Here is a 13,360-nt window from a genome sequence, read left to right on the forward strand (position 1 = left end):
TACTGCCTGAGAACAGGGAGACTGTCAATCACAGCAGCAGATATTTCTGGTTAAATCTTTCTGTTCTCTGAGGGATAGGTTAAGCAGAAGTAGAACATGTAGATAAGATATCTTAATTTCCAATTATTTTACAGTTCTATAGTCCTGTTTTTAAATGAAAAGAAATTTAAGTATTGAGTAATTAATTTCTATTTATAATATTCATGCATTTTGACAGTTATAAGTAGACAAAAATGAAACATTACATTATGTAAAAAATATATAACAAATGATTCTTTAATAGGTACTACGTTCATGGAAAGAATATGAACTAGCAGTAATTATTGTTAACTATGGGAAAAAACTGTTGAATTCCTCAACAACCACCTCACCCTGCCTGTCAGGAGCTATGAAAACTGAAGAAACACACACTAATAAAGGAGTTAAAGTAATTGCTTTGATTTTTACTTTTTCTTTTCTCTGAATACTGTATTGTATTATTTTGAAGACTACATTTAACTGCTTGTTTTACAAGTGATGGTATGGGCTAAGAGTTTCTTTGTAGAATAAGAGTTCCCAAAGTACAGTAGCCATCTTTGTTAAGACCAGTTGCAGATTGCTGTGGGTACAGGGTCTCATCTTGTTGAACTGGAGAGGGGTTAGCAGTTCAGAGCTATGAGAATCCTGCAGATATTTATACAAGCATCCTTAACTGATCTTCATATATAGTTTCGAGGAATGCTTTATTAGACTGAAAAGATAATTCAATATATTAGTAAAGAAGAGAAAAAATATCCTTAATAATGTAGAAACTTAGCCTTTCATTTTGTGTAGCATCTGCTTGACATTGAGTCATAAGAGAATAAATTGGTACTGAAAAATATTTCTCAATGGAAGAACTGTCAACCTCAATTGCAAAGAGGTGCAGCAGGTTTTCTGCTGAGGATTTCCTGCAACTTAGAATCAGTAAAGTGTTGGTTCTCCATACCTTTCTGTCTTTTTTCTTTCAATGATTTTAGAAAAGATTTTACTGGAGAGGAAATTCGAAAAAGAATTAAGAAAGTAGGAATAATGACAGAGAAAGGAAGCACTGTGAGCATGAAACTGAGATATATTAGAGGGACAAAACATCAGTCAGCTTACAGGGAAGGGTTTCTGTAAGAAAATTTGTAGGACACTGATAGGATCCAGGACAAAATTTCCTCCATTGTTCATTGCTGAGTTTGTGTTAACTGCTCCCAGGTTCATGCCAAAAAAGAGAAAGAAATCTAAGATCATAGGAACATTATAGCATCTTGAGCAAAGTAGGGCTGACTGAAAATTTTATTTCCACTGAAGTGAAAAAAATCCACCTTTCTTTCCAGAGGAATATTTTGATTTCTGTAGGCAATAAATAATCTATGAAAGATAATTTTTGTGGAAAACAACATATTTTGTCAAACATTCTGTTCAAATATGTTGTTGTAGGAGCATGTGGGACTTCCCTAAAAATTTATTGGTGGCAGAGCAACTCCACTCACTCCCTTGGAGATCAGTCAAGACTGAACCATGGCCAGGTTTTTGATGCTGTACTAAAAAATGTATGAACATCAATTCTATTTCGCTTGAAAAGAAAAATAAGACAATATTGATGAAATTATCAGATAGATTTAGAAGACTTGGGATCTAACCCATAGGCCACTATTGACCTGCTGGTTTTAGGTAAAAGCTAAGTTTTCGTAACTATCTATTGGATATTTCAGACCACTTCTGCAAAGACATCCCATTTAGCTGCAATGGCAAAAGCAACGGAAAATCTAAGTGCTCTTGAATCAAATCTCCTCAGACTGACAAAACCAGGTGGGTATACTATTAAAACACTTTTTACCTTTTTCTATGGAATTTTCTATGGTTTATTTATTATTAATTACCTAAGAAGTACTTTTATTTCACATACCTCCCATGATAAATCAACTAAACTAATAATGTCAGTGATCTTATTTATACTGTAGTGATGTGTATAATGACTTTTATTAATCTTTTTTATCATTTCCATGAAAATACTGATTCCTTCTTAGAAAGGAACAGTATTTTGCGCTATTCTGTGAATATATAAGTTCTCCCAATCTGTGTAAATTTGGTTCCTAAATCACAAAATGCAGTGGCAAAGACCAGTGTCCATTTATCACATGTCTTACTATTCTACCAGTGCTGGTAGTAATGACCACTGCAGGAAATTTTAGTGCAGAAAAGGCTTCCTGAATGAAGTTAACAGAAATTGTCCTTTTTGTGTAGGAATTCCATGTATACTAGCATTTAACTACCTTGGAACTCAGGAATGGATACATCAACTCTAAAATATCTTAGAGTCTGGATTAAGCACAAGAATTTTCAGGCTAATGTTTCTGCCAAAGTTAGATGAATTAATAAGTAGGATTTATAAAGGAAATTAGATTAGAACTTAAAACACAGAACCACTCCTGATGTTTTTTCCATTATATTTCCATTATATTTACATGGCATCTTGTAATCCTTGGACCCTGGATAGAATCTTAGAATAATTTAGTTTGGAAGGCATTTCTGGAAGGCATTTATTTCAGCCACCTGCTCAAACAGGTACAGTTAGATCAGGTTGCTCTAGGACTTTTCCAGTCAAGTTTTGAATCTCTCTGAAGAAACATTTTGCTATGGGCAACCTGTTCCAACAGTTACAACCCTTATGGTTTAAAAGTTTTTCTTTATATCTCTTTGGAAATTTCTGATTTCCAGCTTGTGTCTATTGCCTCTTGTGCTATCAGTGAGGACAGTCTGTCTCCACATTCTGTATTCATCCTGTTAGGTAGGTGTGGACTCCTCTTAGCCTTCTCTTCTTAAGACTGAAAAAAACCAATTCTCTCAGCCTCTTCTTGCTTTGTCAGGCGCTCTAGCTCCTTACCATCTTGGTGGTCCTTCACTGTACTTACTCCAGTATGTCAGTGTCCAAAACCAAACACAGTAATCTAGATGTGGTCTCACAAGTGCCAAATAGAGAGGAATAGTCACTTCCCTTGACCTGCTGGCTATGCTGTTTCTAATACAAACCAGTTTGAATTGGTCTTTGCTGCAAGGGCATGCTTCTGACTCATGTTCTAGTTATTATCCATCATCTCTGTATATGCATTTGTCTTAAAAGAGAAAGCATTTCTGTAATAAATAGGATAAAAAGTGATGCAAAAATTCCATTGGTCTGTGTACTAATACTTCATTTTTTGCTGCTGACACTGATGCCTACATTCCTACAGAACAAGTTACAGAATGAATGAATTCTGTAAGTTAATTGAAAATTAAATTGATTACTTAATAAAATGATGTTCCATTCTTACTTAATAGAAAGTTAAATTAATGGGTTCACCAGTTAGAGAAAAACACATTTTCAGTAATTGGCAAATACTTGATGTCTGAAGTCTGCTCTGTTGCTGAAATAGCATATTCATCAATAAGTTTCAGGATACAAAGTGAAGGGAAATCTTTTGTTGAGCCATACAACATAGATAATAAATCTTACAGCTGTCCTTACAAATATGTATAAGGGGTTTAGGACAATGTGCACACCTGTAGGGCATGCTGTTAAAAATATTTTGGAAAAAAATATTGTCATAGAAAAACCTTGAAAGTAGATCAACACTTAGCATTCCATTGATGATATTGTATGAGAAAAATGGAAGAGCTGAATCTGCCCCTTTCATAAGAAACTGAGAAAACCAAAATATTTCATACACAGTACAATTTGAACTCTGAAATTTCAGATGTTTTCCCGTACAAAATTTTTGGGAGGTATTATTCTTTGTGAAAATGCTTATTTGAAGCAATACATTTTTTAACTTGTCAAAGAGGAGAGAGTACTAATAAAGGGTGTGACTCGTCTGAAAAAGAAAATACATCCCCCCCACCCCCACCCCCCCCCCCCTTGTCCTGCTGACTGTCCTATTTAATCGGACATTATTTGCATTCAACAGATTTCAACTGACTGCTGCCTCTGGAGGGTGTTGCTGTTGATCCACTATCGCAACTGGTTGTTCCAGAGTGCATTTTTAACCTTGCTTTTTTCATGGACTAGCTGCATTGATCTTTCTCAACCACAAAACTTGCTTAAGCACAAAATTTGTGGGTCATGTTTCTTTATTAAGGCAAAATAGCAACTAGCACGTCACATTGTTCTGCTGCTCATCAACTGGTAACGCAGTTGTCTTTAACTCTCAGAAGCCTGAATGCAAGTTGTTGTTCTCCTATGTATTACATATACTAGTTATATTTATATATTGTGTGTATTATTTACACCTCTATCTAATATATTACTTATAGACTATAAATACATTTGTATGCATATATTTATATAAATACTTGGGTGAAGAGAAAAAATTTCCTTTGTCTACTTATGCTATCCATATGCCGAGCATGTATTTAAGCGTTAGTCACCAGTAGCATCATGTGTTTAGTTCATGCTGTATAGCTTTAAATACATTTTTGGACATGTCCTTACTGCACATCCTCCTCCACAGATAATTTTTATGGACCTTTGTTAGACCTCTGATGAACTCCAGACATCCTGCTCATTACTCTAGTAGCTGGTAGTTCATCAGTCACATCCATAAGCTCTTCATTTTTTAAGTGGCACAGCTACTTAAGTTAGAAGAAAAGAGCAAGCTTTTGAATTTCTTTCTGGTTGACAGTGAGAGATCTAAAAGAAAACTCTGTGCTAAAGGCTTTTTCTAGTCTTCAGTTACGATTCCAGGTAGAGGTTCTATTTGTACGCTATCACTGCCTGTCATAATGTTTTTGATTTTGTTATCGATGTAGCTTATGGATTAGAGCTTACAGGACAGGAAGATCCTTTGTTCCTCTACCCTGTAATTTCATGTTGGACACCAAACAGTGCTTATCGAGAAGGTAGGATAATTATTTTTTATTTTAATGTAAAGGCTTCTTTACTTCACAATGTTTCCAGTAAAGCCATCTACTACTTATTTGGAATAAGATCTTGGAAAATTTCTCTTCATTTTGTTCACGAATATGTTTGTGTTGAATGTTCTTTTAAATTGAGATACCCATTTCCATGTTAAATTATGTTACTGAAAGAATTCATGGAAGTCTGAGTACACCTGCATTTTTGAAATAGGATTTAAGATTCGGTATGTGGCCTTTGCCGCTGCCTTATGTTTTTTTTTAATGCTGGTATTCAAAATAACAACGGAGCCTAGCCTGTAAAATTAGTATAGCTTTCAGATAGGGTAAATACTTTATTTATTTCTTGATGGTAAAAATTTACAAAGACAGCCAAACAGTAAAAGCCGTTTGCAAGCAATTAAAAAGCTGCCTAAAATCTAGACATCACAGCTCCACTGCTGCAATGAGAACTGTGATTTTGTACAGTAATATGACTGTCACTGAGAAGAGCAACCCAAGTGAATAGGATGCTTTATTTATACTTGCTTTACTGTTTTTTCAGGATTTTCCAGCATGTGGAAAAACAGGCATGTTGAATATTGTTATAAAATATTTTTTCACTATGTACTGCATAATACAGAAATAGTTCCAAAATTGTTTTCTCAGTCCTTAGAATGTTTGTCATTCTAGGGGTGTAAATAGAGTGAGTTTGTGATTCTGTATGCCTGGTCCCAAGAAGTATTTAACAACTGTTATTGTATATTGTGACCTATCTGATTTTAGTATCAGCATACCTTGCCTTCATCGGCATGCAACATGACATAGATATATGCTTTGAGACATACATAGCTATAATTATAGCTGAATTCAGAAACCTGTTGCAGCATAATTACAAAAACTGTGTTAATTATCTGTTATTTTATTGCAGTGATGAAATTCAGAAAGAAATCACGATTTCTTGAGTTCTTTGTTCAAGTTTTGCACAAAATCCTGAATGAAGAGAAGTTTCAATGTGTTCTGGAATGGGCAAGCAATGTGCAAGTTTACTTGAAAAGGTATAGTTATTACTCATTTATATTACTACTATTATAGCAGTAGTGAAAAACTACTACTTAGATTTACCAGTGTCACAGTTACAGCACAAACTGTAAATTGTACCTGGTAGCAGACCCATCTGGAGCCGTTCTGATGGCTCCTAGTCTGCAGAAGTTCCGTGAACAGAGGGTTATATAGCTACAGAAAATATTGTATTGTGACCTCATTACACAAGGAGGGTTCTTCCTCAGCTCTGTCTGTTCAAAACTCCCACCCCATTAGCCTACCATTAGCCATTCCCAGGATTTTCCTTTTCGCAGACACCACTTGGTAATATGGCCATTTGGGGGATAACTTAGAGTATGTTGGGTTAAATCAAAAGCAAACTCATCAGGGCCTACTGTAGTGTCTAAAAAATTTCTGTACTTAAAAGGTAAGTGGAATCAAATGGTAGATACTTACCTAAAAGGATCCCAAAGAAATTTAACTACAACTTTGTTAAAAATGCACACCAATATTTCTAAAATTTGAAATGCAAATAATCAATGAAGAGAAGGTATATTATAGGGAACAGGAATTGCTGTTACAAAACACCAAAAAATTGGACATGGAAAAGTTCTTTGCAGAATTCCATAGTAGAATTTGGGTAACGAAGCAAACTGTTTTGTTTTACTAGGAGTTAGGAAGGTGAGAGGGTTGTTACCTATAAATTCAGATTTCTGTAATAAACCTTGAAAGTGAGCACTTCCTTATTGTCTGAAGGAGAAGGAGGACAGAAAACCTGCTGTATTTAAAACTCCCAGTGAAATAGGAATTGCATGTGCTATACCTGTTCCTAACGATAACCCATTAGCTATGAAAGGAGTTTAACATGATGATGATGATGATGTTTTTAAGATCATGTTTTTTGTCAGGAGGAACAACCACCTTCTCTCTATCAAAGGAATTTCAACAGAAGAAACAAGTTCTCCCACTCTGCCAGAAGGCATGGATAGATACACTACAGGAGTTATGGAATTTCAGAAAGTGAGTTTTATTTTTAAGGAGTTATGTATGTCTTTACTAGGCAGCAATACTGTAAGCACAAAAGTAAATTTTTAAAAGCTGTCTCATAAAACCTTCAGCTAGAGATATGCATAATTACAAAAATCTGAGGTACAAATTCTAGTCTTCAGCTCACCTCTGCACTCCTGATACCAGGAAGAAAATTGATCTGGGATTTATCTGGAAGGCCAACAATTGTGAGGAATTTAAGATGAGTCAGAGTAATGCATCAGTGAAATCAATGAAAGCTTGCCTTTCATCAGCTACCTTTAAAAAACCCCAGTATGTTAGTAGGAAATGCCTTGGGTACCATCACATTAAGAAAAGGATATCAGTTCAGGCATTTTTTACAGTATGTTGTACTTACACTTTTTCATGAGTAGCTGTTCATTATTAAGTCCTTGTGCAGATATTTTAATTGCACAATAAAGACTTTTTGTTCAGAATTCTTTTAAAATATTTTTTTCTTTTTTTGGAAGGCAAGTATAAGAAGGATTTGTATTGTTTTGGAGGAAGAGTTTTCTCCCTTATAACCCTCTAGTAATGTTGCAATACTGCTAGCATCTGAGATAGATTAGGGAAAGGGTTTTCTGTCTCAGTTTTTGTATTGCAAAGTTCTACTTTTTATAATAATAGGAAAAGAACTATCATTATTTTTGAGATGAAAAACACTGGTATATGAAAGAAAATATTTGGGGACCTGACTGACTTCTTAGTGTCAGTCACTTGATACATACCTTCAATAAGACTGTAAAGCTTTCTGGAATATTAAATATTTCATTTGCTGTCTTATTTTGACAAACAGTTCCAGAATTTATTTTCTGTTCTGTTCTGTTCCTGCATAACCCAAACTGCTGTATACCTCAAGTAATTAATAATGTAGGTATAAAGAAGTATTTGAAGTATATTTAAGATTTTAACGGAAGATTTTTTTAAAGAATACAGAGATGTCACTTTTAAAGGAACCAGAGGCATCAGCTTTGAAGAAAACAAGAAAAGAAGCCTTGAGTCCTATTCGAAAAAGACAGACTCTTAGACAGTATTTAATGAAACATCCAAACATAATGCAATCTCCAGAAGCACAAAGGTATATGAACATAAATTGTCAGATTCATATACAGGACAAAAGTATTTTAACTGAAATTTAGTTTATTTAATATTAAGTATTTTGAAGTGTATTTTAAAACTTTTTTCTATCAGAGGGATGAATTTGTGGACAGTCTATTTACTTTTTTTACTGGTTTTGTTTGGTATAAAATTGGCTTCCACTCAAGAGATCATAATCTGTCTCATATTTATTTAAGAAAAAAACTGTTGATGATTTTGAAGACTTTGTATTAATAATCCAAGACTGTATTTCAGTTGTGTTAGCTTGAGCATTCATTGTGGTGGAAAAGCTGTTAATCTGTATACTATAATGCTTTTCACACTGTGTTGAGGAGCTTGGTTGTTAGAAATGAATAAAGAATGTTTATTTGTTCTTGATGTTCAGCTAGTTTCAGAGCGATTTTTGTCATCCTTTTGCTAGTCTTCTTGGATTATCTGTTCTGTAGCTTTCAAAAAACTGTTTCTTGATGAAAACAAATGAAAATTCATTCACCTCTTCTTTTGGCAAATATTTCTATATATTTGGTTAAGTCAGTAATAATGGTACCTTCCAACCTAAAAGAATTTTTAGTACTTATTACCTGGTACTTTGGTCACTTATGCTTCCAGCAGTTAGCAAGTAAAAAACTAGAAATATCTGAATATAAGCAATCACATAACTGAATCTGGAAGTGTTTTAAATAAAGAAAGTAAGAAAAGTCTTCTATACACTATCATCTAAATATTTATCTAAACCATCCCATTTTTTACTTCAACAGAACCCCCACACACAACTTACTATGTTTTTCATGGCTTTCAGTGGGGCTGTTTAACTTATCCTGGGCTTTTTGCTTTTTCGGCTACTCTTTTGTATCTTACGTAATAATATTGCAGCATAATGTAATCAATGTTGTATGTGGTATACTGTTCTGCCCATATTTTAAAGTTGAGAAACAGGCAGAATAACAATTTATATTGATAAAGGGATCAGTTTAAAGTTTATAAAAAAGAAAAAAAGATACTTGATTTGACTACAGCATTGTATGTGCTAGGTAATTCAGAATTGTTTGATCTGGCAGAGAAACATAGAAAAACTCTATGGCTGGAAATTAAAACCAGGCATGCAAATTTGAAATGAAATGTTTTCTTCACACTGAGGATGATTAGTTACCAAAACACAGCAATAAAAAGGATGATTGAAGTTTACAGTATAATAGTAAACCCTCCATCTCCTGAACAGACTGTGTGAACCACATTGTATTCACTATAATAATCTGTTTGGATGATTCAGGTACAAATAACATCAAGCACAGAGCTAAGCTTTTTATAAGTACTAAGACAAATACCTTATGGAAGTGCGTAAAATATAAGATAGGATTTAGTGTGTATTAAGTGTACATAAAGAGGGAAAGCACAATTGCTTTTCTTGACTGCAGCAAAAATCCTTTTGGTTGAAATGTGTAATGTGCTTCTGAGTTAATAAAAGTATGTGGTTATGCAATGGGATATTTCTGTGTATCTTTCCCATGATTTTCTTTTCTAGAGCTTCAATAAAACACAATTTCATTTTTTGCTACTGCATATATTTTGGTTTAGGAAATACAAGGAAAAGTTGCAAAAAGTAGCTCGTCACACCTTGGTGGTACTGCTGAAACCAATTGTGAGTAATTACTTAAACCGAAAGAAGTTTCATCACATGTGTCTTGAAGAAATGCCCTGGAGGTCTCAGATGAATATCTATCTGGCAGTTGCACACTACAACTTACTTAAAAAGAAACTGGATGAGCAATATAACATTGGAATTTGTGGTTCACAGTATCTGGACAGGTATATCTTATTGCATTATCAGTGATTGCTATCAATATAGATTATTCTGTTATTGCCATTAATGCAAACAGACCTGAATTACAGTATCATCAGTCAATTTGTCATATGAACAGTTCAGCTTCCAAATGCAAATTGGTTTACTATGTAACAAGTTTTGCTTTCCATCAAATGACTGGTGACATGCGCATTTGTGGTTGCTCATTGACTGGTCAGATGAAACTTCTGAAATAGAATATATTATGCTATTTTTTGGTTCCTTATAACTTTTGGCTATACTTCATTCTTTCTGATTCCTAATACTTCATTATTTGTGCTTCCTAAAGCTGCTGGAAAGTAATCAAAACTCACGTTTGAGAAAACTAATTTTGTGTGCATATATATCGAAGGTTTTTTTATTATGATATCTGGGGTTTTTTTGTGCTTTCTTCCTTTTTCTTCCATTCTGCAGTTACAATATTTTGGATCCTGAAATATTCTCATTAAATAATTCTGGCACTGTAGTGGTGAGAGAAGCCATAGAGAATAACATGAGAACACCAACACCACCTATCCTTAAAAAGTCAGGAGTGACTGAAAAACAAAATTGTAAGAACTTTTAATGAGTGTACAACTGGAATCAGTTTCAACTTTAACCTTCTCTTAAATTCTGTCTTGACCTCCACCATTAGTTCTCCACATCACCTTTGAAAAAAGACTCATGCCAATTTAAAGAGATGTTTCTGGATTTCAGAAGTGTCTCTGTATTTTTTCTTTTTGGCATACGTAATATAAAAGAAGTCATAGTCAATAATGAGGCATTTATACTAACTCTGAGCAGTGTTTACTGTATTGATACATATGTTACTTTTAATCAATTGGTTATTCTTTATCCTATACTTTAGTAACAATTTTATAAATTCTAATGAATTAGTGATACAGCTTTTGGTTTGCAGAAGCCGTGCTACTAGACCTATTAAATTGATAATATTCCAGATTATTTTAAATGCAATGATAATTTTAATCAGTTTCTGTGGTTGTTAATTGGTCTCTAGTTTCATATAGATTTCCTAACAGGTCAATAATTACCTGGATGGTTCTGTAAGTCTTTCTTAAAATTATGGACTGAAGTTTATTATCATCTTTCAAATTTGAAGTAGAATAATTTAGGTTTCCATCTCTACTGCTTGCTCCCTAGGGTTTTCCTGTGGCAGAGCCTACCTCAGGTTCAATTTTTTATTTTCTACCACTTTTACTTCAATTCTCTGTCTTTCACATTTGACTGTTCTATTATCCTAGCTATTTTCCCTAACATCCTTTGAGGTTTCAGCACAAGCCAAAAGGCTCCTGTTTGTAAGTAACTGTGAAATATAGGACTTTGATTACCTCAGATGTTGGTGATAACATAGAAGTCAACGCAAAGGAGTCTGCCTAGCCACCATAAGTTCAAGAAGACATCACAAGCCTGATCTTTTCAACAGCACTTCAGGGAACTTTCTTGCCACACCTGACTATGATTTCATGTAGGATTTCCTTAGGTAGGAATCTGCCATCCTCTTTGCCTCTTCCAAGGAGCTGTAACAAAAACTAGCAGTTGAAGTCATTCATTCTCTTTGCAACAGCTTACTTTTAGTTATAATAAAAGTAAGCTTAGTTATACTCTTGATGCTTGCAAGTCACTGAAACTTGTTGAAAACTGGTGAGAATACTGTTTACTACCTCCTAGCCTTTGTAGCAATTCTGAATGAATGAATGAATTTCATGAAGTGTGCAGTTTGCTATAGAGTTCAAATACCGTTTAGCTTGAAATTAGCTTAGCTGAGATACTGCTTGTTTCCCTTGGAGGATATTTGGTATTGAATAAAATAATGAAGCAATTCTACACATACCACATAATTTGTCAGGTATCTTCCCTTCTTCCTAACTTCTCCTTTTAAAAGGCCTCGGTTTCAGAAATGTTCTTGGGAGCTTGCTACATGGTGATTTCTTTCCAAAACTTAACTTCTTATGAGGCTGTATTTTGGCTTTGAGGCTGGAAACTATTTAGTACACATTGTTATCTTGCTCAAACTTTTTTTTATCCCTGCTTCTTCCAACGCTTGAGTAAAAGCATCTTATATTTTAAATATCATAGTCTTATAAATAAGATAACCTTAACATTGGCATTTCCTAACATTTAAGTATTTAGCTGCCACAGGAAAATCCTAGCTGGCTGATAACATTATCTTCCTTATTTTTACGAGAATGTTAACTGATTTTTAACCAGTGAACTTTTTGTCTTCAGGTACAGATAAATCTGAGCACAGCATTAAACTGAGTGGAACACATACTCCTCAAACTCAAACAGCAAATGATACAGAAATATCCATCTCTCATTCACCCAAAGAATACAACCAGTTTCTGTCAAATACGATTTTATTAGAGCATTTTACAGAAATCTTTTTGCATTTAAGAAGAGCAGTGGTAAGATACACTTTCTTATTAACATTTTATTTATTACTAAGCATTGCTTTACAATACTTCCTACTTTCTACATTAAAAAAAAACACACTTCAGAAATGTCAGGAAAACTTCAGTGGGGAATAAGCAATGATTTCTTATCTTCTGCAAATTGTCTGAGTACAATGTATGAAATGTCAGGGATATCACCTATCATAATGTATACTTCTATCAAAGATATATTAGTTTATAAAGATTATTATTTTTCATTTAGCCTTTGTAACTTTCCTTCTCATGTTTGTTAAATCTTTCTAAAAATACTTGCACGCTCACCTTTCCATTTACAGGTCTTAGTGAATGACTCGGTAGTATAAACAAGGGGACCAGTGATTAAAAGGAAATACAGACTGACTTCTCTTCCCATAAATCCTTCTAAACCCAAGTAAATCCACATGTATAAGTGGTGTGAATTAATTTTTATTTCTTATTCTCACACCAAAAGCAGCAATTAAATTCAATTATAAATTAGTGCTTCTATAAAAACTTCCAAATCAATGTTCTGTAATGCTTTATAGAAATTTAAATACTGAATGATCTGTTGTTAAGGATGATCTATAGACTGTAATTTTGAAACCTTACTTAAGCTTTGCAAGAAAAGAATGAAGCTTTTAGTTTCTGTATTTCTGAAGTATAATTATATTTTGAATGGTATGCATAGGTTCTTGCTCACCGTGGTGGCCACTGGACATTGCTTCAAAATGCTTGTCGAGAACTTTGGAACTATACTCAAGAATTACAATTGGTTGCTAGCCATTCACATTCTCATATGGATATATTTCCCATTACTATGAGTTTGCTTAGAAACACTATCTGGTTGCCATTTTATTTGGCATCAGACATGATCATTGATATGATAACTGAACTACAAGCAAGCAGGTCTCTTAAGGTAAAATTTATTTCTATTAAGACAGTATACTCTTTATTATCACATAGGTAGTTTTCTTTCTCTTGCATTGTATTCTGATATGTTCAAGTTATTCTCTGTAATAATTTTTTAGTACTTTACCGTACT

At 33.8% G+C, this 13,360-nt stretch overlaps 1 protein-coding gene across 1 annotated transcript in view; it reads left to right on the top strand.

Moving 5' to 3' along the window:
* Positions 1 to 13,360, top strand: part of CFAP54 (cilia and flagella associated protein 54) — a 116,271-nt gene that overhangs the window by 52,562 nt on the left and 50,349 nt on the right. Inside the window, exons 28-37 of the mRNA XM_040596088.1 lie at positions 284 to 427; positions 1,722 to 1,818; positions 4,795 to 4,884; positions 5,810 to 5,936; positions 6,831 to 6,942; positions 7,899 to 8,047; positions 9,643 to 9,873; positions 10,322 to 10,458; positions 12,134 to 12,312; positions 13,007 to 13,234. Coding sequence (XP_040452022.1) covers positions 284 to 427; positions 1,722 to 1,818; positions 4,795 to 4,884; positions 5,810 to 5,936; positions 6,831 to 6,942; positions 7,899 to 8,047; positions 9,643 to 9,873; positions 10,322 to 10,458; positions 12,134 to 12,312; positions 13,007 to 13,234 — 1,494 coding nt within the window. The remainder of the gene's footprint in view (positions 1 to 283; positions 428 to 1,721; positions 1,819 to 4,794; positions 4,885 to 5,809; positions 5,937 to 6,830; positions 6,943 to 7,898; positions 8,048 to 9,642; positions 9,874 to 10,321; positions 10,459 to 12,133; positions 12,313 to 13,006; positions 13,235 to 13,360) is intronic.

The sequence above is a fragment of the Falco naumanni genome, chromosome 5 (assembly GCF_017639655.2).
Source record: "Falco naumanni isolate bFalNau1 chromosome 5, bFalNau1.pat, whole genome shotgun sequence".
In the NCBI taxonomy this organism is placed as follows: Eukaryota; Metazoa; Chordata; class Aves; order Falconiformes; family Falconidae; genus Falco; species Falco naumanni.